This window comes from Enhydra lutris, unplaced genomic scaffold (assembly GCF_002288905.1).
Source record: "Enhydra lutris kenyoni isolate GAN:26980312 unplaced genomic scaffold, ASM228890v2 scaffoldscaffold22, whole genome shotgun sequence".
In the NCBI taxonomy this organism is placed as follows: Eukaryota; Metazoa; Chordata; class Mammalia; order Carnivora; family Mustelidae; genus Enhydra; species Enhydra lutris.
The window spans coordinates 11171900-11197239 of NW_019154106.1; the positions used below are offsets into that span (position 1 = coordinate 11171900).

The window sequence follows — 25340 nt, forward strand, 5'->3', positions numbered from 1 at the left end:
CAAAGACCAAGAGAAGTTGGTTGAAAATATGAATTTCCTAGAAATTGCTCTGAAGGAAATAATTTTATTTAGTGAGTTAAAAGAACAAATACAGTCTTTGTCAGATTAATAGAAAGAGAATGTATGGAAATAAAACTATCAGTATTGAGGATTATGTTATAATGCTTTTGATTTTGTGGAACAAAACATTATGTATATCAACTTTGTCTGAAAACATCAGAACTGCTTATCAGGAGTTCTAGGTGTGGAAATACAGCAAATGAGGAAACACAGAGATCAAAACATAAATTTTCCTCCCCCACACATTGGTACAGTCCTTGATAGTCACAGAAGAGACATAAGCTTAAGAAGACTACAAGCTCCCACATCCCTGCGGTGGAACAAACCTAGGTAGGTAGAACTTTTTTTTTTCCATTATCCAGAGCACCAGAATGTACTTTTGTCTATGTTCTGAGAGGCACAATTGTAGAACCTGACAGAAACACTGGACAGAATGTGGGCTCAAAGCAGAGACAGTTCTTCCTTTCTTTCCATTATTGGTAGATACTCAGTGCCGAGTATTTCAGGAAATTTTTTTAGATAATGCAGAAAGTTTCAGTGGCTTAGACACATTTGATCTTGTCTTCATTCCTACTTTCTGACTTTCTGATTATGCAAGTACCCTTTATGCGTCAGGGGATAGTGGTAAGGCTCAGCATTAAGAAGGAAGTTTGTCTCCAGTCCTATTTTCTAGCAGACCCAATTTATGATACAGGGGAATAACTTGGTTAGAATTGAGACATTGAAACTTTTTTGTTTACAGTCTGCAAGTGCAATTCAGAATGTCAAGTCTGGACATGGTGAGCCAGCTAAGTTCACAATAGTATTCTTGGCGAGAATCATGAGAGTTTTATAACTAATTTTGTAGAGGTAGAATAAAGAGGATTAGGTGGTTTTGAAGCTGTGTTAACTTATAAAGGGTAGTAGGGCTTTGAAGTTAATATTTAAGTTGAGAGCAATGTGGTAAACAAGGCTAATGTTTGTATTGTGGAGTAACCAAGAAATACTTCAGTGTCCTTCTCTAACTCAGCACCAGGTGAAAGGGCAGCATTTGTTAGAAAGATGATGACTGTAAATGTGAAAATCCTGCTCAAAATATTGAACAGTTGGGGCATCTGGGTGGTTCAGTTGGTTAAGAAACTGCCTTCGGCTCAGGTCATGATCCCAGGGTCCTGGAATCGAGTCCCGCATCAGGCTCCTTGCAAGTGGAGAGCCTGCTTCTCCCTCTGTCTTTGCCTGCCATTCCCCCTGCTTGTGTACTCCCTCTTTCCCTCTTTCTCTCTATCAAATAAATACAGGAAATCTTTTTAAAAAGATATTGAACAATTGGATGGTAGCTTAAAAAGGAAAGGCTGAATGACAGGCTTAAGATTTGATAGACTATTACAGTATATAATAACATATCTGTAATAAAAATCATTAAAGTGAATTGGAGTGAGTAAAGTAAATATTATGGTCAATATTTTGAACCTAAAATACATATTTGTTGAGTGAATGGATGAGTAAAATAATGAAATTTGCAGTGAGGAGTGACAGGGGATACTTTTTTGGAGTCAACAGTTCATTTCCCCCCAACATAGTTACTCTGAAATTTATGGCTTTCAAACACTCCAATCTGTTATGTGTGGGCTTCAGGAGGCTAAATAAGGGATGTGTTAATCTGCGCCAGGCTTTATCTGAAAAGCAGATTCTTACTTATCAGACCTCTAGCTCTTTGGTCCCACATCTGTAAATATGTCTGTGAATTTGGGTAAGTTATTTACCATCTGTGGATATAGGAGTCACATTTTAAGAAAATATAATAACTGATTGATGAGATACTCTTTATTTATGAAATATTAATGGACAAGACTCATCCACTAAAGAAATAGAAAAAAAAATGTTCTTGTTAGCACTTCTAGTTGTGATCACATAAGATAAATTCCTTGTTTCAACTGCTTAATTGAGAGCAACTACTGGGACTAGAAAAATTGAATACTTAGGATTAATTTTAAGTGTCCCATAAGCATTCCATGTCATGATATTTTAATCTTTTCACTAGAACTGCAAAGAAATTTACACATACAAACGTAATTGGGACCAGTGTACACTGCTACCTCTCCTTTTTTTTTTTTTTAAGAAATGTGGCATGGATCTCAAGAGTCAGAAACTATGTTTTCACTTTGATCCAGGAATTTTATACATAAGCAGTTATATGAAGGGTCTAATTCCATATAATTAACATAATGGGAAGAGAAAACATAAGAAGAAATTGTATAAAGTATTATCAAATATTTAAAATATTTTAGTTAAATGCTTCTAAGTTTAACTTAAAGTTAACTTAAGTTAAAACATAATAGGGATAGTGATAGAATTCATAAATACCGATGCAATAAGGAATAAAGTCTGCCCCTATTTTCCAAACTTAATTTAATGTTAACAAATATTCATAAAATTGATATAGTAGAAGATGATAAAGAAATAACAAGCTAATATTTTTGGGAAAAAAAGGTTAAAGGTGAGTTAGTTTTCAAGGGTGACCATTCTGGGGTTTGCTCTACCATGGAAATCCATCATTGTTTTTGACAACAAGTGCCAAGGTGCATCCTAACTCCTTAAGAAGATAATTGAGAATTTACGTCACATTTATTTCATCTCTGATGGTACTAGGAAAATTGGATGCATCATTTCTAGTATCACACTTATTAGGCATAAGCATGATTATATTTTATGTTGACAAACCTGGGGCTTCAACTAAATATAGCATTCATTGTCACACAGAAATTAAAGGTAAGGTGACTTTTATATAATGTATTACCAGGTATCTCCAATTTTCCTAGTATAATTATGGATACTACTCCTATTCTCTTTCATTCTCAAAACTAACTTGTATTGGATGATAAATTACATGATACATTTCATTAAATTCAAGGGAAATGTCTTTAATTCAGATCTATTTGGCTTTCTTTTTTTAAGGTCGTATTTATTTATGTAAGAGAGAAAGAGCACAACCAGGGGGAGCAGCAGGCAGAGGGAGAAGCAGGCTCCCTGCTGAGCAAGGAGCTCAACTTTGTCCCAGAACCCTGGGATCATGACCTGAGCCAAACGAAGGCAGACACCCAACCAACTGAGGCACCCAGATTTCCCTCTATTGGCCTCTAAATCCCAGATTATTTTCATTCCACCATGGATATATCACATAGATATATCACAACTCCCATGATGGGTACTTTCTTACAAGTCTGTGGCCACATGCAACTTAAAAAAACAAAAACAAAAACAAAAACAATAGCATTCCTTAACCTGGGAGGATATCTTATAGTTACATAGGTTTTGATATTCAACCTCTGTCATCTCTCTCCTTAATTTACACTGTTGTTTATCACATCAGTGATATGAGTCAGCAGCAGAAACATATGAACATCACTTGGCCAGTGACTTCTCTTCATATTTGATAAAGACCTCAGATAAAAAAAAAAAAAGCCCAGTATCTACTTCCATTATAATAAGATTAACAGTATTTGGCATATGATGGTGCATCTCTGCCGCTAATAACAGATGACCATCTATTACAGAATGAACAAAACTTTGGCTTCTGATAGGATGCCTGTGGACATTCCTCCAAACCAAAACCAAAGTACCCTATTGGGAAAGACAGAAATATCTAGTACCCTGAAATATCTACTAGACAAGCTGCAGAAATTCCTGAAGGAGAATCTAGAAGCACTGGGGGTAAGTAAGTAAACCACTAATAAAGAATTTTAAACCAGAAGAAACTGGGGGATATATTGGGGGAGAAGGATTATTCTGACTAATTAAGTGGTTGGGATAGAGGCCCTAGGTTATGACCTGTATCAACCAGTCTGTGGGGTGGAAGAAAGACACTTTGATTAAAAGCAAGGGACCATGTTTATATGGGCATGGGAGGGGTGCATTAAGAGGAGACTATAAACGTCCTAAGCTCTTGGGTGAGCCTCATTGTGACTGTATCTTATTAAAGAAAGTTGACCCATATGGACTGGCCTCTGGCGGGGGGGGGGGGGGGGGACAAACACTCTCCAGGATCTGACTCTTCTTAGCAGATCTTTAAAAAGATTCAAGGGTGTCAATCCTGTGGATGACCATGATGTTTGGACCAAGTGATTCTCTCTCCTGAAAAATGCTCACCATTATCTTAAAGCAGATTGTGTTTGTTTTGTTAATTTCGATGGTTGGTATTTTGGTTTGTTTTGTCTCTTATCCAGGTGGCTCAGATTATGATTGGTGTGAAATGCTTCTTTTATGGGATAATTGGATTTCTTCCTCCTAATTCTGAAATGCACAGAATCATTTTCTTCTCAATTTACACAGGCTTCTCCTTCTGGGGGGCATTGTCTGTGAGTATCTCACATGCCAAATTATAATTAATCAATCATTTATTCATCAACTCAACACACCACTTGTATGGCATCCTGCCAATTCTAGGACACTTGCAACAGTACTTAGTGAAGACTGAATTTCCAACCTGAACTTTAATATACTTCCCAATGAAACAGTGCCCTGAAATTCTATTCATTGCTCTATAGTATGAAGCTATTCAGTATAATCTTGCTGTTTTGCTTGAGGAGAAAATCCTGTGTTTGACACATGGAAGAAGTGTCCCTGAAATGTAATAATATTTGAATCAGAAAAGATGCTGGGGTTAGGGACGCGGTACTCTTCTTAAGTCATCACGCTTCTTGGCCAAATACATTGAGAAAAATGCCATGTAATCTGAGCTCACGTTCTCCCTTTTCTGCACCCCAAAGTGTGTATTTGAATTATAGTTACTCTACTTATTTTATTTCCTCCACATTAAATAAGTAATTTTCCCTCTGGTTTTTAATGTCTACTTCTCTTATTTAGCTAAAGGAATTCTACTGGTCATAAGAATTAAAGTGTACCTATGTTACTTTAATTGTGTTGTGCACACACTTCAACTGGGTCTGCTAGCCTCCAACTTCTGAAGGGATGGCCTGGGAGGTGGGGGGCACTAGATAAGAAGAGAGATATGAATCTGACAATGGGGTGGGAGGGTGAGTTGGAAGAAGCTGCTACTGCCCAGACACCTTTCTTATTTTATAAACAGTTTATCATTTCTGGAATTCTGACTGTTGTGTCTGCCAAGAAGCAAACAAAATCACTGGTAAGCTAACAAGTTTTCCATTTGTCATTCAGGGAGAAAATGAGAACTTATATAACATTCTGACTTTCCCATGTGAATCCCAGTCACACAAGGGATTCATCGTTTTGTAGTACATTTCATCATGTAACTGTCCATTTGGCCCAATGAATCATGTGATCATCTTATGGCTAGATACAGACAAGTGGGATCTTCTGGGATTTTAGAAATTCCAATCCCCATATCTTGTCACCGTAAGAAGAATGAGTAAAGTTTTATCTAGCTATTAAAGCCTTTTTTAATGGTATGGGGTAGGGCGATGTTAATAAAGAAAAAAGCCTGGCTTAGGCTTGAGCAAGGCAGACTTTTAATTTTGGTGGAGGGAGGAGCTAATACAGGGTCAGAAACTAGAGATGCTAAAATGTCCCTAATGTTTTTATCCTATCCATGGCATGTGTTGAAGGAAGACTAATCCTCTCCTACTTTTCTTCTCCCGATTGTGATTTGCCGTTGAACTGAACGGACGATACAGGGATGATGAATGCCTATAGATCCCAGGGTTAAGTTAAGTCAGACTTCTCCTTATAGGGTCTAGAAACCCCTGGTCTTTAATTTATAAGCTAGGAATTTCCCTTTTTTTCTTTTTCAGCTGAGAGGGAATCTAGGTGCTAACACTCTTAGCACCTTGGTCTCCTTTGTTGGGATCTGTATTCTGTCATGCAATTTAACAAAAAATGGCCACTATGATTGCAAGAAGGAAACTCTCTGTTTGGGCATCAAATCAGTTGCAACTGTAAGTATTATCCTCCTGAATTCTTGGAAGACTGAATGCTTATCTGAGAATGATGAAGATGAGATATGATCATTGCCATATTCAGGAACATGACAAAAATTCTTGCTTGCAGATTCAGAAAGAGAAAAAAACAATTTGTCTACAACAGCAAAGAGCCCCAAATTCTGTGAGCTAAATTTTGAGAAAAAATGGTGAAGAAATAAAATAATATTAAAATCTGAGTCAAAATTTGCGAAGAATAATAATAATAGGCATAATAATAGATACATACATGTGCTAGGCCTTAACACAAACTTGTCCTAATATTCTGCAAAGAAGTTTTAGATAGAAAATTAAAGCAGCTTTCCTTTGGTCACATAAAACAGCTCAATAAGGGGGCGCCTGGATGGCTCAATTGGTTAAGCATCTGCCTTCGGCTCAGGTCAAGATCCCAGGGTCCTGAGATCGAGCCCTGCGTCTGGCTACCTGCTCAGTGGGGAAACTGCCTCTCTCTCTGCTGCTGCCTCTGCTGTGCTCTCTCTGTGTCAAGTAAATAAACTCCTTAAAAAAAATCTGAGTCAAAGATTAAGGTAATTTTTACTTTATCCATTATTATTTTTAAATTATTTCCTATCATAATGTTCATTACTGTTAGGAATTTAAAAATAAATATTACCCAAAGCTACATGGAGAATGAACATTTATTCTGACTTGCCACTACCTAAGAGAAGATCCTTTTTTGCAATAAAGCCATGTGAAAGTAATGGAGATGAATGGTCTGAGGCAGAAACCTCAGAAGAAAGAAACCAAGTAAAAGAAACCAAGAACACTAGAGTATTGGAAGACACATTTCACTTACTAGGAAAGTGGTAAAAAAAATTCACACCTTAGAGTGTATTCTAAATTTAGAGAACTTTCTAGTTTTTGTTTTTTTGTTTGTTTTTTAAAGATTTTATTTATTTGACAGAGAGAGATCACAAGTAGGCAGAGAGGCAGGCAGAGAGAGAGAGAGGGGGAAGCAGGCTCCCTGCTGACCAGAGAGCCAGATGTAGGGCTCTATCTGAGGACCCTGGGATCATGACCTGAGCTGAAGGCAGAGGTTTTAATGCACTGAGACACCCAGGTGCCCCAAACTTTCTGGTTTTAATTAGAATTGAATCTAATGGAAAACTAGAAAATTTTAATACCTCACTGAGGAGATCTGAACCCCTGCCATTTCTGCCATTTGTATTGAGAAGTCAGCTTTGTAAGCATTGCCAACATTTCTGATATCTGTGACAGACTAATAATAATTTCAGTAATAGTATAACTAATAACCCACCACTACCACCAATAATAATAATAATAATAAGCGGAATAATCCTTGCAAATTCTGAAATATTTTCAAGTTTAACATCCCATCTTGTATTAGTATATTCAAGAATATTGACTGTCATCTCCAGCTCTTGTTTTTCTACAGCAGCACATACATTTCTTTTTTTTTTAAAGATTTTATTTATTTGACAGAGAGAAAGAGAGAGATCACAAGTAGGCAGAGAGGCAGGCAGAGAGAGAGGGAGAAGCACGTTCCTTGCTTAGCAGAGAGCCTGATGTGGGGCTCGATCCCAGGACCCTGAGATCATGACTTGAGCCAGGGGCAGAGACTTAACCTACTGAGCCACCAGGCGCCCAGCACATATATTTCTGAGTTCAGATCCAACCTCATGCCACCATTTTGTATAATATAACGTGTTCCCTTTTGAGGGTCTGACATGGGACTCTGAAATAAAACTTTCCGAACTATCATCAGGGTAGAAGGTAACGTGTGACATTTTATTTCCTTTAACAGGGACTTGTGATTGTCCTAATGATCCTAACTTGTCTGCAAATTTTAATTTCACTTCCTCTCTCCATGCTCAACTATAATGTGAATGACAAGGATATTCACTGGGTAAGTGCAGTTCTTGGAAGAATGAGGATGATTTCAACTATTTCATTAAATGACGTTGGCAGTGACTTTTTTTTTTTTTAACCTTTGGTAAAATGAACAAAAACAAAACTATAAATGATTCTATGGATGACCTGAGAGTTACTAGTTGTGTGTTGAGCACACTTGGAAAACACAGTGTATAGTCCTCTAGTCCATATAGAAATTCTCAAACATGGGTATATATCCAAGAATTTTAACATCCATTCATCCATACCTCCATCCTTCCATCCACCCATTAATTTACTATAGGAACTATACTCTTTAGTGTTATGAATACACAAAGTATCTATCATAATAATAAAATCAAGGTATAATTAATTTAAAACCTGAAGGAGATAAAATACATTATTATGGGTGTATACAATTGAAAATACAATATGCTAAGAAACACAAATATAGCTAGAATTTTATGTTTTATTACCACATGTAACAAATATGGGTAATACAGAACTAGTAGCATATTTTCCCCAACCTCATCACCTGCTTCTTTTGTGTGTTGAAATTATTGCCACAGCTTTGTGTCAGTTAGGGTTAATTCAAACAAAATGGAAAGGTTTATGGCATCAGAACTCCCCTCATTTCAAGTATGTGACATTTATCATAAGCATTGGATTCCATCATTCAAAGGTCTGGTTAAGCAAGTCTGAATTCCTCAGGGCAATCTGTCAGGAAAGGAAGACTATGGGTGGGATGGACCCATCCATGGGCATGGCAAAAGGTGTCACCCATGGGTAGAATTTCTTCTCTTCCACCTTTTATTGTAAGCAAGAAGAAACAAGGCTTTACCTTCAATGCTTTGGAAATCTCCTCAGTTTGTTATCCAAGTTTACCATTTACTAGTTATGCTTTCCACATAACTGTCAGAGAACATTCTCTTAAACTTCTGCTGCTGCACCACAAGACTGTCTCTCCAGTTTCCAATAATGTGTTCCTCACTTCCTTCTGAGCCACATTGACAGTCTTTATTTCGAAAAACAAACATTTGAGGTATTTTAGGCTTTTTCTATACTATTCCTCAAAGTTTTATTCCTCAAAGTTTTGTTATTGAAAATTTTTCTCCTCAAAATTTTCCTCAAACTTGCTTCATCCTACTGCCTAATTCCAAAGCCACTCCTGTATGCTAGGTATTTGTTTACAAATCCTAGATATACTTACAGTAATAATATTATATTGTTCCCCCATTTCCAGTACCAAAATACATAATAATTTTGTGTTGTTGCCTGACAAATTGGATTATATTATTCTTAATGGCTTATTTTATAGACTTTACTGATTATTCTTTGGCCTTTTTTTTTTTTTACAGATTTCTCTATTGTTTCGCTGGAAAACACCTTCTGAAAGTATTTATGAAGAAGTGTTCCCTCAAACTTCAATCAATCAAGAACTTCAACGTAAGAAAGAAACAACTTCACGTTATTCTGCAGATACTAGCAAACAAACATGAGGCTGCACTTTTGTATTCTGGAACCACAGTGATAGCAAGAAGCTCATACTGGGACCACTGAGGCATAAATACACACATGTGAGGCTACAACTGTGTGGGTCAGAGTCATAAAGATAGCAACTGGCATTTATTATAAGAAAAATTTGGTTGTCACCACCTTTTTTGTTGTTGTTTGTTTTTTATGTTGGATGTCATCACAGGCTAGGTTTATACACTGTTAAAAAACTTAACCTAGAAATATTGATAGCTTAACACACCAGAAGTTCATCTACTTCCTATTTTACATGTTCATTATTATTTGGCTATTTACTTTAGACCCACACTAATATGGGTTCTACCAAATAGAATAATATCTCAAAAAGACATTTTTTTTAAATTTTGCCAAGGTAGGGAAAGAAAAAGTTATAAATCAGACCTTTGGCAGTTAGATACTTTGGTCTGGAAGAAGCAAGTGTCACTTTTTGCCACAGCCCATTAAACGGTTGTCTTCCCAGCACTGTATGGGAAACAGGAAATGTAGGGTGATGTAAAGTTCTGAAGTTTAATGTTTGATGAAAACAATGAAGGGAATATAGAGTTTCCTGAACTAATTGTGAAAATACTTTGCATGTTTGGTCCCTCACTTTTACACTCTGTGGCTTTGGGTCTGTATCTTCCATGAGTAAACATCAGTTTCTTTATCTCTCAAATGGTCTAGCTTGAGCTGACTCAGTTTAGACTGGGATATCCATCAAAGAAAACAGTAAATATAGTCAAAAATACTTTTGACTATATGAAATACTATAAATTATAGTATTTCATTAATATAGTGTTAATTAACCATACTGCAGCACTCTAAGTACATCAAGCTTTTCTGATGGTATTTTACATAAATAAGCTCATATATAAAAGCTTGTGTTGTTTAATTGGTCCACTGACAAAGTGTTACCCCATTCCTCCTGAATAAAAGAAGCAAAAGTTTTCAAAGTCCAGTAAAATTAATACTATGTCTCATGAGATCAAACAATTCCATTTCTCTTCTACACAATACAATAGCCACTAGATACATATGGCAATTTAAGTTTAAACTATTTAACATAAAAAAAAATCTCAAGTCTATTTTCTTAGTTTTAGTAACCATATTCTAAGTGCTCAATGGTAACTTGTGGCTGGTCCAAAATATTTGAGGAGAAAGATGGAGAAAACTAAGAAGAAAAATGGACAAATATACTATTATATTTGGAGACCTCAACACTTCTTCTACAGCAACTAATATACCAACCAGGCAGAGAAGCAGTAAGGGTATGGATAACCTGAGCAGCAGTATCAATCAGGTTGATCTAACTGACAGTTACAGACTTTTCCATCCAACAACAGCACATTTCTCTCAAAATTACAAGGAATGTTTACCAGTTGGTTACTTCATGTGTTGAAACACAACTCAACAAATTTAAAAGAATATAAATGTTCCCAGATAATAACAGAATTGTGGTAAGTGGAAATTCAAAATATTTGGAAATTAAACAACATACTTCTAAATAGTCCACAGGGTCACAGAATAGTTTTTAAAATGTGTAAAAATTGTGAGGTTTCTTTTGGAAAAGAAAAAAAGGTGGGGGTGAGCCTGGTGGTGGGTATTAAGGAGGGCACATATTGCATAGAGCACTGGGTGTGGTGCATAAACAATGAATCTTGGAACAGTGAAAAAAAAATAAAACTACTAAAAATTTGTGGGGTTTCTTTTACCCTTTTTTAGCACTTCTTGGGATTTTTTTTCCAAAGCCAGATGTAACATATAATATCTGTATAATATCTGTTTCTATCTGTAGCCATCTGTAGCAGATAGAAACTTTTATGAAAGTATATGAACATGGTGCTATGGACTGGGTATCTGTGTCCTCCCCATCCCAAATTCATATGTTGAAACTCTAATCCCCAACATGATGGTTTTTGGAGTTGGGGGCCTTAGTGAGGGAATGAGGTAAAAACGGGGGATCTGTCATGATGGAATTAGTACCTTATAAGAAAAGACACAATGGAGCTTGCTTCCTCTCTTTGCTCTCTACTATTTGAACATACAATCAGAAAATGGCTATCTGGAAGCCAGGAAAAAACCTGACCATGCTGGTATCCTGATCTCAGACATCCAGCCTCCAGTACTGTGAGAAATAAATGTGTTTAAGCTACCCAATCTATACTATTTTGTTATAGCAGCTCAACTAAGACACATGAGTTAGTAGACGTACATATATTTCTTTGCTCTGTTAGCTGAGACAACCTAAAAGAAATGACATCCCAATAGCAACAAGCACACCTAGAGCCCAGATCTGGATTTCTGATACCATTCTCCACTAAAAAGAAACAGGGCTGTCTGATGAAATGGCTGATTCCAAGACTGGAGCAGGAACTACATAAGATGACCCTGAGAATATTGTAGTGCCATAAAACAAGGAAATGCTTAAAATGAGACCCAAAGATGGGGTACACCTAAGGGACTCAGGAGCCACTGTGATGAAAACAGAAGCAATTTGAGCAATAAAATAAAGTAGTATTTGATTATAACCCAAAGTATATGTATGTATTCATGAATTCATACAAATGAATCATTGAATGCACAAGGAAGTGGGAGAAAATGGACAAAACCTCAGTGCAGAATATCTAATAACTTATGTAGTTACTGACATTCAAAGCAGTAGGTCGTAACTCTTGACTCCTTGAGCTTGGGCTGCACACAGTGGTTGTATGTATCCTTCCAAAGAGTACAGAATAAAATTCAGGAAAAAGCTAACTTTAGGTGGAAAAAACTGAAAAACTGCACTCAGGTGATTAAAGTCAACATCAACAGTGTGAGTCATGTTGATAGTATGTACCCTTGATTGGATATAAGAATGATATTTTGCTTCTGAGTGTTTCCTCCCCAAAACTCAAAACTCTAGTGTAATCCTGAGAAAAATATCAGATAAACTCCAGTTAAGGGACATTCTACAAATACTTGACCAGTATTCCACAGAACTCTCAAGGCTATTGAAAACGAAGTCTCATGAATAGCCACAGCCAAGAGGAGCCTAAGGAAACATGACAGCTAATAAATGTGGTGTCCTGGGTGGGATCATAGAACAGGAAAAGGGCACTGGCTAAAAACTAAAGAAATCTGAATAATAATAATGCTTAAGGTAATGATAATGTATCATTAATTTAATGATAATGAATCAATATGGTTCATTCTATATTAATATAAGAAGTCAGCTGATTTGGGATGTATGGGAACTCTCTTTACTATCTTCTTGATTTTTTTTTTAATAAATCTAAAGCTGTTGGAACCAGAAAAGACCTAGAATAGCCAGAGGAATGTTGAAAAAGAAAGCCAAAGTTGGTGGCATCACAATTCCAGACTTCAAGCTCTATTACAAAACTGTCATCATCAAGACAGCATGGTACTGGCACAAAAACAGACACATAGATCAATGGAATAGAATAGAAAGCCCAGAAATAGACCCTCAACTCTATGGTCAACTAATCTTTGACAAAGCAGGAAAGAATGTCCAATGGAAAAAAGACAGTCTCTTCAACAAATGGTGTTGGGAAAATTTGACAGCCACATGCAGAAAAATGAAACTGGGCCATTTCCTTACACCACACACGAAAATAGACTCAAGGGGTGCCTGGGTGGCTCAGTGGGTTAAGCCTCTGCCTTCAGCTCAGGTCATGATCCCAGGGTCCTGGGATCGATCCCCAGATCAGGCTCTCTGCTCAGGGAGCCTGCCTCCACCTCTCTCTCTGCCTGCCTCTCTGCCTACTTGTGAGCTCTGTCTGTCAAATAAATAAATAAAATCTTTAAAAAGAAAAAAGAAAAGAAAATAGGCTCAAAATGGATGAAAGACCTCAATGTGAGAAAGGAATCCATCAAAATCCTTGAGGAGAACACAGGCAGCAACCTCTTCGACCTCAGCCACAGCAGCTTCTTCCTAGAAACATTGCCAAAGGCAAGGGAAGCAAGGGCAAAAATGAACTATTGGGACTTCATCAAGATCAAAAGCTTTTGCACAGCAAAGGAAACAGTTAACAAAACAAAAGACAACTGACAGAATGGGAGAAGATATTTGCAAACGACATATCAGATAAAGGGCTAGTGTCCAAAATCTATAAAGAGCTTAGCAAACTCAACACCCAAAGAACAAATAATTCAATCAAGAAATGGGCAGAGGACATGAACAGACATTTCTGCAAAGAAGACATCCAGATGGCCAACAGACACAAAAAAAGTGCTCCACATCACTCGGCATCAGGGAAATACAAATCAAAACCACAATGAGATACCACCTCACACCAGTCAGAAAGGCTAAAATTAACAAGTCAGGAAATGACAGATGCTGGCAAGGATGCAGAGAAAGAGGTACCCTCCTACATTATTGGTGGGAATGCAAGCTGGTGCAACCACTCTGGAAAATAGCATGGAGATTCCTCAAAAAGTTGCAAATAGAGCTACCCTATGACCCAGCAATTGCACTACTGGGTATTTACCCTAAAGATACAAAAGTAATGATCTGAAGGGGCACGTGCACTTGAATGTTTATAGCAGCAATGTCCACAATAGCCAAACTATGGAAAGAACCTAGATGTCCATCAACAGATGAATGGATAAAGAAGATGTGGTATATAATACAATGGAATACAATGCAGCCATCAAAAGAAACGAAATTTTGCCATTTGCGACGACGTGGATGGAACTATAGGGTATTATGCTGAGCAAAATAAGTCAATCAGAGAAAGACAATTTTATCATATGATCTCCCTGATATGAGGAATTTGAGAGGCAACTTGGGATGTTTGGGGGTAGGGAAAGAAAAAATGAAACAAGATGGGATTGGGAGGGAGACAAACCATAAGAGACTCTTAATCTCACAAAACAAACTGAGGGTTGCCGGGGGAGGGGTGGGTAGGGAGAACGTGATTGGGTTATGGACATTGGGGAAGGTATGTGCTATGGTGAGTGCTGTGAAGTGTGTAAACCCGGAGATTCACAGACTTGTACCCCTGGGGCTAGTAATACATTATATGTTAATAAAAAATATTATAAATAAAAAATAAAAAATAAATCTAAAGCTGTTATAGAATAAATAGTATTAAAATTATTACAATGTGATACAACTACATCAAAATGATTAAAATGAAAATCACATTTGTCAAGGTGAAAATGTTCAATGACTGGGCTTCAGGCACTTCTAGAAGGCCTATATGTATTATATGCATTTTGGATATGACCTAGAAATTCCACTGCTATGTCTATACACAATGGAATTTTACACATACCTGTACCGAAGTATATAGATACATTTTTCATGCACAACACTATTCATCCCAAAGAGAAGCATCCCAAATATTCATCAATACTTAAATAGATAATAGATTGTTCTATAAATCTTACAATACACTATCTTGCAGCAGTAGAAGTAAAGACATTTTGTCACTGGCAATAGCATGAATGAAGTTCACAAACATGTTAGAAGAAAGGAGACATATCCTGGATATATACTCAGTTACACGTATTGCAAGATTCCATTCTATAAAATTCAAAGACAGATAAAACCCATATGAGTAGTAAAAGTCAAGATTGTACTTACCCTGGGGAATCTTAGTGAATGAAAGGGGTCATTCACAGTCTTCCAAAATTTTGGTAATGTTTACTCATTGATACAAGTGCTGGTTACATAAGGATGTTTACTTTCTATCCATCTAAACATTGGGGACGCCAGGCTAGCTCAACTGGTAGAGCATGCGACTCTTGATCTCTGGGTTGTAAGTTTGGGACCTATGTTAGGTGTAGAGATTATTTAAAAACAAAAATTTAAAAAAATTGACCAGCTGTTACAATGATCTATACTCTTTTCTGTATGTGTGGTATAGTTTCATTAAAAGTTATCATGAGAAGTGGGGCGTGTGGGTGGCTCAGTGGCTTAAGCCTCTGCTTTTGGCTCAGGTCATGATCCCAGGGTCCTGGGATCGAGCCCCACATCGGGCTCTCTGCTCCGTGGGGAGCCTGCTTCCTCCTCTCTCTCTGCCTGCCTCTTTGCCTACTTGTGATCTCTGTCAAATAAATAAATAAAATCTTTAAAAAAAAAGTTATCATGAGAAATGATACTGTGAATCCCTGCCATATGATTGATTATGGGATGATGTGGGAGGATGGGATCCAAAAACCACAATCAGCATCAATAGAGGGAAAAATGTATTTTATTTGGTTTTGTAATAACTATGTTCCCATGCACAAATGTGACTGCTTTCTGGCAGGCAGGTTATTATTGACCTAGTGATACTCAATGAATAATTTTTCTAAAAGCAGGAACTATCTTGTTAAAACTTCAGGTCCTCATAAATATGTTCATAAGGGGCCATTACTGAGGGTACCTTGTCATTGTTTGGCTGAATAACCACCACCCGTGGAGATTGAGAAAAATATATAGTGTTATTCACATACTCTTCCAGCTAGAGGGATTCAATTCATCCTGGGAACCCCTAATTCTTTTCTGTATCCTGGGACCTGAGAGTTCAATATTCCTTTCTCAGGGCCTTATACCCCCACTAGATAAAAATCAATATCCAGCAAGATCTATGAGGCTCCCAGAAACATCTGCCATAGGTCTATCTCTGTGTTCTGTTGTCTCTTCCAATTTCAGGAAGAAGTCACATACACAACAATCTTTCCTGCACTCTGCTTCTTTATCCTTCTCATTGGTTCAGAGAGAAGAGACACAGTGAGAGAAACAGGAACACAGACTCAGCGTCACATGACAAACGTGAACACTCCCTCAGGTCCTGAACGCTTACCTGTGTGACAAAGCAGGTCACCTTGCACCCAAACACAGAGAGAGAGATAGCAATGCTGACTTCCAGCAGGGAGAGGACTAGTAGCCCAATCTCAAGTGCCCTCTAAAAAGAAGCCGTTTCCATGAGGGGAGAGAAGGGGGGAAAGAAAAGGAATATAATTAATAGATGAATACTTCCTTTGGCCCTGGATTCTCTGATTCCAATCTGACTCATTCTCCATTAAAGAAACAGGTACGTTCTGTCCCATAACAAACCAAAAGAAGAAAAATTGAAAAGAAAATCCTAAAATGGCTGAGAGGAGTCTGCTCTAGACCGTCATAAATGCAGGACAAATTTAGATTAAATCAGATGTGTTTCCTTAGTTTTCTTGGCTTAGAAATTCTCTCTGTTGCCCACTTCAAGTTATTTTCTTATAATAACTCCCTGTGTGAATTTGTACTTTTTTCTCATCTAAAGAGCAGAGAACCTCCAAGTCTATGAAAGTGATATCGTTGTTCTTTCCTTACACCACATACACCCCCGAGGCTCTGAGCATCTTGGTTTGGAGGCCCTGACTCTCCCCGCCCCACCCGCATATGACACAGAGCTTTCTGAGCCAGCTCTGAACTCAAATCTGGAGGCTTTGAAGAAAGATCCTCATGATCAATCTTCTAATATCACTGTGTTCAGTGAAGAATGCAAGAAAAAATCCTTGTAGGTCCCAGCCAAAAAGGGGCTGAAAATTCTCCCCATGAGATCAAAGTCCCAGATCTTACTGCTTGTGACGATAAGCCGGGATCAACTGAGAGACAGTCATCTCAGATTAATGTATATTTAGGATAATAGAAAGATAACTTCAGAAAATAAAACCAGCTCAAAAACACTTACAAGAATAAGACAACTTTTTTCCAATCCATGTACCACAGTCAGTTCTACTGTTGACAAGATTATCCCTACTCCCCCAACCACAGCACTGAGTATGTTCACTTCCAGGCTGCCTTTGATCTGGAAGAGAATAATCAGTGTCGCCTACATCCTTCTGTTCCATGCTCTTCCTCCCTTTGGGAAACACAAAAACATTCACTTATTTTGAAGGGTTTGAAGACACATTCTCAAATAATTTTCCTAAGTCTAAGAAAGATGGGCTGAAGCATTGGATTCTGTATTCACAAATCAATCCTAGAGATGGAGTATCAGACAGTGGGGCTGAAAAAGTAAGTCAAACCTTAGTTTCCTCATGGAATAATTTGCCATGACCCCCATAGAGCCCAGATAATTCAGAGAATTGGAAATTATTTCCTTTGTCTTGAGATAGAGCACTTCTGATTCTGCTTGTTGCTTCGGGCCCAGGGAAATACTTACCAGGTTTAATGTCATGTTTCTTCCAGCAGCAATAGACACAGCTCCAGACACAAAGAACTAAAAATGGAAGAATCTACTCAACCTTGTGAGCCCACACTTGTACTTCCCCCAAACCAAAGTTCAACAGAACCCCAAAGCATTTAGGTCACATATTTTGCTCTAAGATGTAAAATCCCAGATCGAGTCATTGGTTTTTGAAAGAGAAGGCTGGAAGAAATATTCCCAGAATTCTACCACTGAGGAAGTTGAGACATTCCAACATACTCACAAATAAGGATCCCCATATGAGATATCCTGAGTCCATAGCTGGGGAATAACACCAATGGGAAAAGTCAGAAGAATGAAAACGCAGACCTATAGCAAATAGGCACACTTTCATCAAACCAATCAGGATCTGAGCCACCTGGGGAGTGAAAAAGAAGATGCTCAGAGTAGGAAGCACACAGGTTTCTAAGAAGTGGTTTTGTGGTCTCTACACAGAGCTATTTCCCATCTCCTGGTTTTGAAAAGGCTCCCAGGATGAAACCCCTAGGAGTCCATGGCCTTTTCTCAAGTTCAAGGTTGTTTAGAAAGGTTTTATGATAACTTTCTTTTTCCCTTCTCACTAGAGAAATGCATTTTCCTTTCAGATTACAGGACCTCTGATTTTTGAAAAATCTATTTCCTGCCACAGTGAGGTTTATGGAGGTCAGTTTATGACAGAGTTAATCATACCTCAGGAGCCACAAAGGACAACTCTTCTCCTCTCTGGAAACAGTTATCTTCCCAAATACTATGTTTGGAGGTCAAGCTCACTTACCCCCAGTATTTGGGGCTCCCCCTTCAGGAAGGTCTTCAGATTGTCTGTTTGGTCTAGTTGGATGATGTTTTTCTGTGGAGGATTCGGGCCAAACCATGCAGTTGCTCCTTCTGGTGTATTAACACAAACTTTAGTGCTGTGAATGTAAATATTTTACAGAGAACAGATTCATTCTTCAACCCCTTTCTTGTAGACATGAAAAATGGCCTTTGGAAGAATGGTATCATGAGTATGATGGTAAATGAAATTGCCTGAGTTATAATTCCAGTCACACACTGTGTAAACATGGGTATATCTTTGTTACCATTTCCATGCCTTAGTTTTGAAAATTATAAAAACTGGAGTGGGAGGGCCTGGGTGGCTCAGTCTGGTGAGTATCCCACTCCTGGTTCCAGCTCAAGTCATGATCTCAGGGTCAGGAAATGGAGCTCCGTGTCTGACTCCATGCTTAGTGCAGAATCTGCTTGAGATTTTCTCCCTCTGCCCCTCCCCCCACTCTCTCTCTCTTTCTCAAAAATAAATAAATAAACTCTTTTAATAAATAACAAAATTACAAAAGGGGGTGCTTGTGGTACTCGCCTCCTGTTACTTATCATATGCCTGCATGATTTCAACAGCTTTGTACATATAAAACTTGGAACTAAGTGCTTGGTATAATTGAAATATTAATAGATAACACATCATTATTATTTTTATTGTATTATTATTAAAATTTAATATGATGAATATGCATGAAGAATGCATGAAGAATTTACATCTTCTAGGGAAAAAATGATGGAAAAAGAACAAATCATTCTAGTGAGTCCTGTAAGAGCCATGTGTTATGGTTCTGGTTCACAAGAGTATTATCCATTCATTCATTCATTCAGTCAACAAATATTGATTAAATGTCTACTATGTGCTAGGCCCTGTTATAAGTTTTGTGGCTAGGAATATAGCAATGAACAAAACATGCACAATTCCTGTCAGCTGGAAGCCTACAATACAATAAAAGAAAATAAATTTTTAATTTATATCATGAATTCATAAGCGTGTGAGAGTAGAAACTACATAAAATGAGAACCTTCAGTTTCCTTGTAAGAGAACTTAGTTTTCAAGGGATTCTATCACTTCTTCAATGTCAGTCAGCATTTCTGTGTTTGGACCAAATGAGAATTCAATTTCTCTAGCAAATTTACCTCTGTTAATGTTGCCCTACACCATAAGCATAGTGATGATTTATTAAAAGCTCTGATGTGCCAGGCCAACTCAAAATGGTTTTCAGAGATCTCTTTAATTGTTGTATACTACCCTTGCAAATAGATTTGTTGCATCGACAGCTTTTCTTCTTTACCCTTCTTTGCATTCACACCAGTGCTACATGACACGCCGCTGCCCCCATTAAAAGATAGAATATATTTCCTTTCCTCTTCAATTTTGATTTCAGCCTTGTGACTCACTTTGTCCAATGGGATATAAGCAAATGTTTTAAAAGCATAGGCTCTTGAGCTCATGTCATGGCTGAGAAAACATAGCTGGGCCACCTTGTTTGAAGATAAAAGATACCAGAAATGAGAAAAGTAGTAGCATTCATCCCAGCTGAAGTCATCCCTAACCAGATAGCAATTATTGACCCTCATACATGTGAGTGATCCCAGGGAATTTCAGAAGGGCCATGCACACCCAAGTGCAGACTTGTCAGCCTATGCATGTTTATTGCTTTAAGCCATTAAGTTTCAGGGGGTTATTTGTTATGCACCATTACTGTGGCAAAAAAATCACTGACACACCCTTGTTCATTCTGCCTGATATGTCTGCTTTGGTTGTAATGTGACCTATAATAAGTCTGGTTTGTCTATATTTCCTAGTTTCTGTCTCATTCTTTATGCCTTTTTCTTTAAATATTTTTTATTTTTATTTATTTGACACAGAGAGAGAGGTCACAAGTAAGAACAGAGGCAAGCAGAGAGGGGGAAGCAGGCTCCCTGCTGAGCAGAGAGCCCGATGCAAGGCTTGATCCCAGGATCCTGAGATCATGACCTGAGCCAAAGGCAGAGGCTTAACCCACTGAGCCACCCAGGCGCCCCTCATTCTTTATTCCTAAAGGGAAAAAAAGTGGTCATTCTTGCATATTTGCCCACACAGAGATAATTACAAATGGACTCAAACAATAGCATCACTACTTCTGTCTGGGAAAAACAACACTGACAGAATTACGACAACCATCTGTTCCGTGATCAGGATCCAGGTCTAAGCAAAACATCCTGAAGATAAAACCTAAACTTGTGACCTTAGGTTACATTGAGTCTCAGATAATTTTTGTGTGTGTTTAAGACACATAGATATGGGACAATGTCAAAACATGTTTGTGTATAATTTTATGTGTCTCAAGAAAGAGTAATATTTCTTTTCCCTTCTTTTTTTTTTAAGTACACTCCACCCCCAGCATGGATTGCCACAGGGCTTGAACTCACTACCCTGAAATCAAGACCTGATCTTAGATCAAGAGTCAGATGCTTAATTGAGTGAGGTCCCCAGGGACCCTGAAAGAGTAATATTTCTATCATAAGACAGGAAACAAAGGAGGGACCAGAAAATTTTCCTTACATGATCAAGTTCCATAGTTTCCCTCTCAAATCAGGTCAAGAATAAAACCAAGGTGTGTTGAGCTGCTTTCTGCATGTGAATATACACAACAGGGCCATTTCCAGGAAAAGAGGTCTGTATCAGGTACCTTTAGCCAGCCACTTCTTCCCTCTCCTTTCCTTCAATTTCTTTGGTTCACATTCCATATATTCTGGAGGTTAGTTAATGTCTTCCCATTGAAAAAAATGTTGAAGGGGGCACAATTCCACAGCTTGAACATTTACTCCCACGCACATGAGAACCCATCCTTCAAAAGCAAGCTAACTCATCCCAAATTTCATTCTTACCTCAGCCTTTACTAGACACATTTGATCCATGTTCCTACACATCACCCACCAAAAGCTCAACCCAGAACTCTTCCTAGAAGCTGAGAATAGAAAATGAAGTCTTCCTACCTTTGCATCCCTTTAGAACTACACCAAATGGGAGGTGAGAGCTCCTTCTCACCATCATTCCTTAAAACCACGTCCACCAAAGAGTCTGACCTGATCTGAAGAGTAGTGGGACAATCACTTTCAGCTCTGTGTAGTCACCATGACTTCCTGTGGGTCATCTTACCCTGCCTACCACAGGGCAGCTGCAAGTGAAACTTCAATGAGTAAACTACTGCTCACACGAGATAGGGAAGCCAAGGACCCAATAACAGAAACTTGCTTTTAGATCTTGGTTGCACTTCCAGGCTGTTCTCTTAAGTACGGTATTTAAGGCTTTTCATATCAAAACCTCAGTCACATGAGGACAAGTCATTCTCACTTTTATCCCAAAGACCAAACAGCAGCTAAGAATAAATTTGAATTCCTACAAGTTAACATTTTGTTAACAAACATCATGACAAAAATCACTAACCACTACAACTGGGTATACTAAAAAAGTTAGTGGGGTGACAGTGTGGCTCAGGAGGTTAAGCATCCTCCTCTTGATCTCAGCCCAGGTATTGATCTCAAGGTCATGAGTTTAAGCCCTGCATTGCACTCCACGCTAGGCATGGAGCCTAAAAAAAAAAAAAAAAAAAAAAAAAGATATTAACCAATGATTTTGCTAGCTCTTTTCTCTTGGTTACATTGGAGAGCTCTTCAACCACTACCTTTATTGATTATGATTATAATTTTGCTTTGAATGTAACTACTTAATTTTTTATAGCAGAGAACCAGTTGCTTCAGAAGATCTAGAGAGAGAAATCAGATCCAAACATATGTTTTTTGGTATTTTTTACTGAACCCACTTATTTTCTGCAAAATATAACATTAAATAAAAATAGAATTTTTCCTACATTGATTTTCAATGCTCTGCTCTTTACATTTTTCACTGGTTTTGGAAGTCTGTGAAAGAGAAAACATTTGGTTAAAATATGGGCAGACAAAAGGAGAGTTATCCTTAATCAAGTTCACTAATATATTATGATTGTGCTTTAAAAATATATCATGTTTACTTTAACTTCTTCAAAGAGTATTTTCCACCCACTATCAAAATGTGTGGCTTTTATTCATTCAGTTCCATTATCTTACCATATATAGCTATGTAAATACAAACATTTTCTTTCTTGCATGTTGATAAAACCTACAGTTCCTGCAATATTTTTTAGAAGAAACCCAACTCAGAACAGTCTGGTGCACATCTCTTTGTATACTGGGAAATAATTTGCAAGGTCTATGTCTTAAATTGTGCTCACCTCTTACTATAGGATATTGTTAAATTATTCTCTAAAGTCATATTTCAAATTATCTTACCCTAAGAAATAGGTGACAAATGTTGTTAGTATTGCATCATATCCTGTCCAGGTCTTTGTTTTATAAGATACTAAAAACCAGTAGTATACAAGAGATCAGTTTGTACCCATTTAAAGGGCTTAAAATGGTTGTAAGCATTTTTTCATATGTTTATTGCTATTTCTATCAGGTCTTATAGGAATTGAATGTTGGTGTCTTCTATTCTTTGGTTGGTTAGTTTGAATTTGTTGTACTGATTTTTAAATCTTCTTTAAGTAATTCTGTGCTGTGTTAGTCTGTTTGGACCACTCTATATAACAGAGTACCACACACTGAGTTGCTTATGCACAACAGAAATTTATTTCTCCAGTTTGGGAGCCTTGGAAATCTAAGATCAGGGTGTAGGCAGATTTGGCGGGGGTCCAATTCCTGGTTTATAGACAGCCAGCCCTCAGGTGGCTCAAGGAGGTAAGGTAGCCCTCTGGGGTCTCTTTTATAAAAGGCACTCACTTTATTCATGAGGATTCTGCCCTCATGGTCTAATCACCTCCTACCAACAGACCACATCTCCAAATACCACCACATTGCTGATTAGGTTTTCAACTTATGAATTTTGAGGGGACATAAACATTTAATCTACAGCATGCATTAATCTTGTCAGTCAAATCTGAACATACTATGCACATATACTGGAGTTGAAGCACTAAGTAAGTAGATGGTAGATTGTGGGAGCCATGTTTCTTGCTGTTGAAATGAGAGATCATAGACAAGCAAGGAGAGAAGTCTAGAATGATCCATATGACAACCTATTAGAGATGGAGAAATCAGTATGAGCTCATATTTCAGTTAACATAGATACATGTGTTCACAGGGGTCAACATGCACACGTATTTCCTTGCTCTTTCCATTGAGAGAACCTTAAAAAAAAACCCAGTAACAACAAGCACACTTAACTCACAGATCTTTGCTTCAAATATTGTTCTCCAATAAAAGAAACCAAACCTTGGGTAAGCGGCAGATTTTAGATATTGGGTAAGAAATACACAAGATAAGTCTGAAGTATATTTTCATGCCAAAAAAAAAAAAATGAAAGCCAGTGGTATTTTACTTAGTTTTTGTTTTGAATTTGAGGAGACCATTGAGGAGATTACATATAGATAGATAGGTACAGATAGATAAATTATAGATTACATATATAATTATATATGACTACAATATTTGTATAATTATATTTTATTTAAATATTATATTATATATTCTATCTATATAAAATTATTGACAGAGTGTTTATTTCCTTTTGAGCTCATAAAATTTGATTATAAATGTTTGTTCTGTAAAATTGGCAATGAACACAAGGGAAAGAGATATATTCTCCACTTTTATTAACTCTGAGAATATCCATCCATACTTTGGTTTTACTCTAGGATATAATTAAGAAAGATCTAGAACAAAGACATAAAGAAGAGGCAGAGAAGAAATGCACTATTCTCAGTATCTACCCATTTCAATGGAAAAAAACAAACTTCTAGAATAAGTGGCATCTCAGCCAGGAAAACAGGAATGAAAAGGGAAAGACAGAGTGGAATAAAGCTATCAGAGTCTAATTCTAGGCAACAGAGTTGAGTAATTATCTACTGTACTAGAAGTCTGGACACATCACAGCTGTTTATCAGAGAACACCATGGCCTAAAACAAAGGTAAGGGAAAACCCCACAGGAGCTCCTGCTAAAGATTTTTTGACCCAGATACTCAGATTGTGACAAACACAGAGAAGTTTCAAAACTCAAGGAGGCTCCCTAGGTATGACACCTGCAGCATTGGAAAGGGCCCTGTTAGGCACAGCCCATTGCCAGGTCTTTATTCTCTGGCTGCCTCCGAACAAAGAGAATCTTTAAGCTAGAGAAATGACATTTTCTAACTCAGATTTTTAGGCAGATGTTTTAAGTAAAAAACTTAAGAATACCTTTTGTATGTCACCTAGATTTTGGTTTAGATTGGGGACCACGAGCTCTCATTTTCTGGACTGACTCCTCCTCTATTCCACTTTAAAATTTCATGTAATCAAAACTTGCAAATGAAATATCTTCTCTTTTCTCTTAAGCTCTTCCTTACATAGATCACATCCAATTACATAAGTGTAAGTAGCATTTAGGACTACGTGGCTTCTACTGTTTTATCCCCAACTCTAGACACCTACTTCAGGATGCAGACTCTACACTGAAATGCTTACTCATCATTTTACACTTGTATCTGAAACCCTAAATGCCCAGTGAGAATCTCAATTCCAAAAGTAGTCATTAACCATATTTAAAATGTATGATTCAGAGGCATTTAATCCATTCACAGTGTTGTCCAGCCATTACCTCTGCCTGTTCCAGAAACTCTTCATCACCCCTAATGGAAACCCTGTGTCCATTGCTCCCCTACCCGCTGACCCTGGAAACCACTAATATGCTTTCTGCATGTAAAGGTGTGTCTATTTTAGAAGTTTCCTATAAATGGAATCACATAATATGTGACCTTAAGAACTACAAACAAATATTCAAACAAATACTTGTATGCACAGGTTCATAACAGTACTATTCACAATAGCCAACAGGTGGAAACAACCCAAGTGTGGTGTACCTTTCTTTTCTCAAATTTAAATAAATAAATAAATACGTATTTGTTTTTTTTTTAAAAAACAGCATTTAGTACCTTAAAAAGAACCATGCAGATGGAA

General features: G+C 37.4%; 2 protein-coding genes across 2 annotated transcripts; one reads left to right on the top strand and one right to left on the bottom strand.

Moving 5' to 3' along the window:
* The first annotated feature begins 259 nt into the window (after nucleotides 1–259).
* On the top strand, nucleotides 260–9343 carry LOC111149390 (high affinity immunoglobulin epsilon receptor subunit beta-like). Its single transcript, XM_022506412.1, has 7 exons — nucleotides 260–390; nucleotides 3594–3750; nucleotides 4263–4394; nucleotides 5126–5182; nucleotides 5808–5951; nucleotides 7759–7860; nucleotides 9203–9343. Exons 1-7 carry the CDS (start codon nucleotides 260–262, stop codon nucleotides 9341–9343), a joined length of 864 nt encoding a protein of 287 aa, XP_022362120.1.
* Nucleotides 9344–15673: 6330 nt separating this feature from the next.
* LOC111149518 (membrane-spanning 4-domains subfamily A member 4A-like) lies at nucleotides 15674–23137 on the bottom strand. The gene is made up of 8 exons (XM_022506615.1): nucleotides 23129–23137; nucleotides 21308–21402; nucleotides 18288–18423; nucleotides 17757–17891; nucleotides 17489–17545; nucleotides 17015–17131; nucleotides 16149–16249; nucleotides 15674–15758 (listed from the first exon to the last, which is right to left on the bottom strand). Exons 1-8 carry the CDS (start codon nucleotides 23135–23137, stop codon nucleotides 15674–15676), a joined length of 735 nt encoding a protein of 244 aa, XP_022362323.1.
* Nucleotides 23138–25340: the final 2203 nt, after the last annotated feature.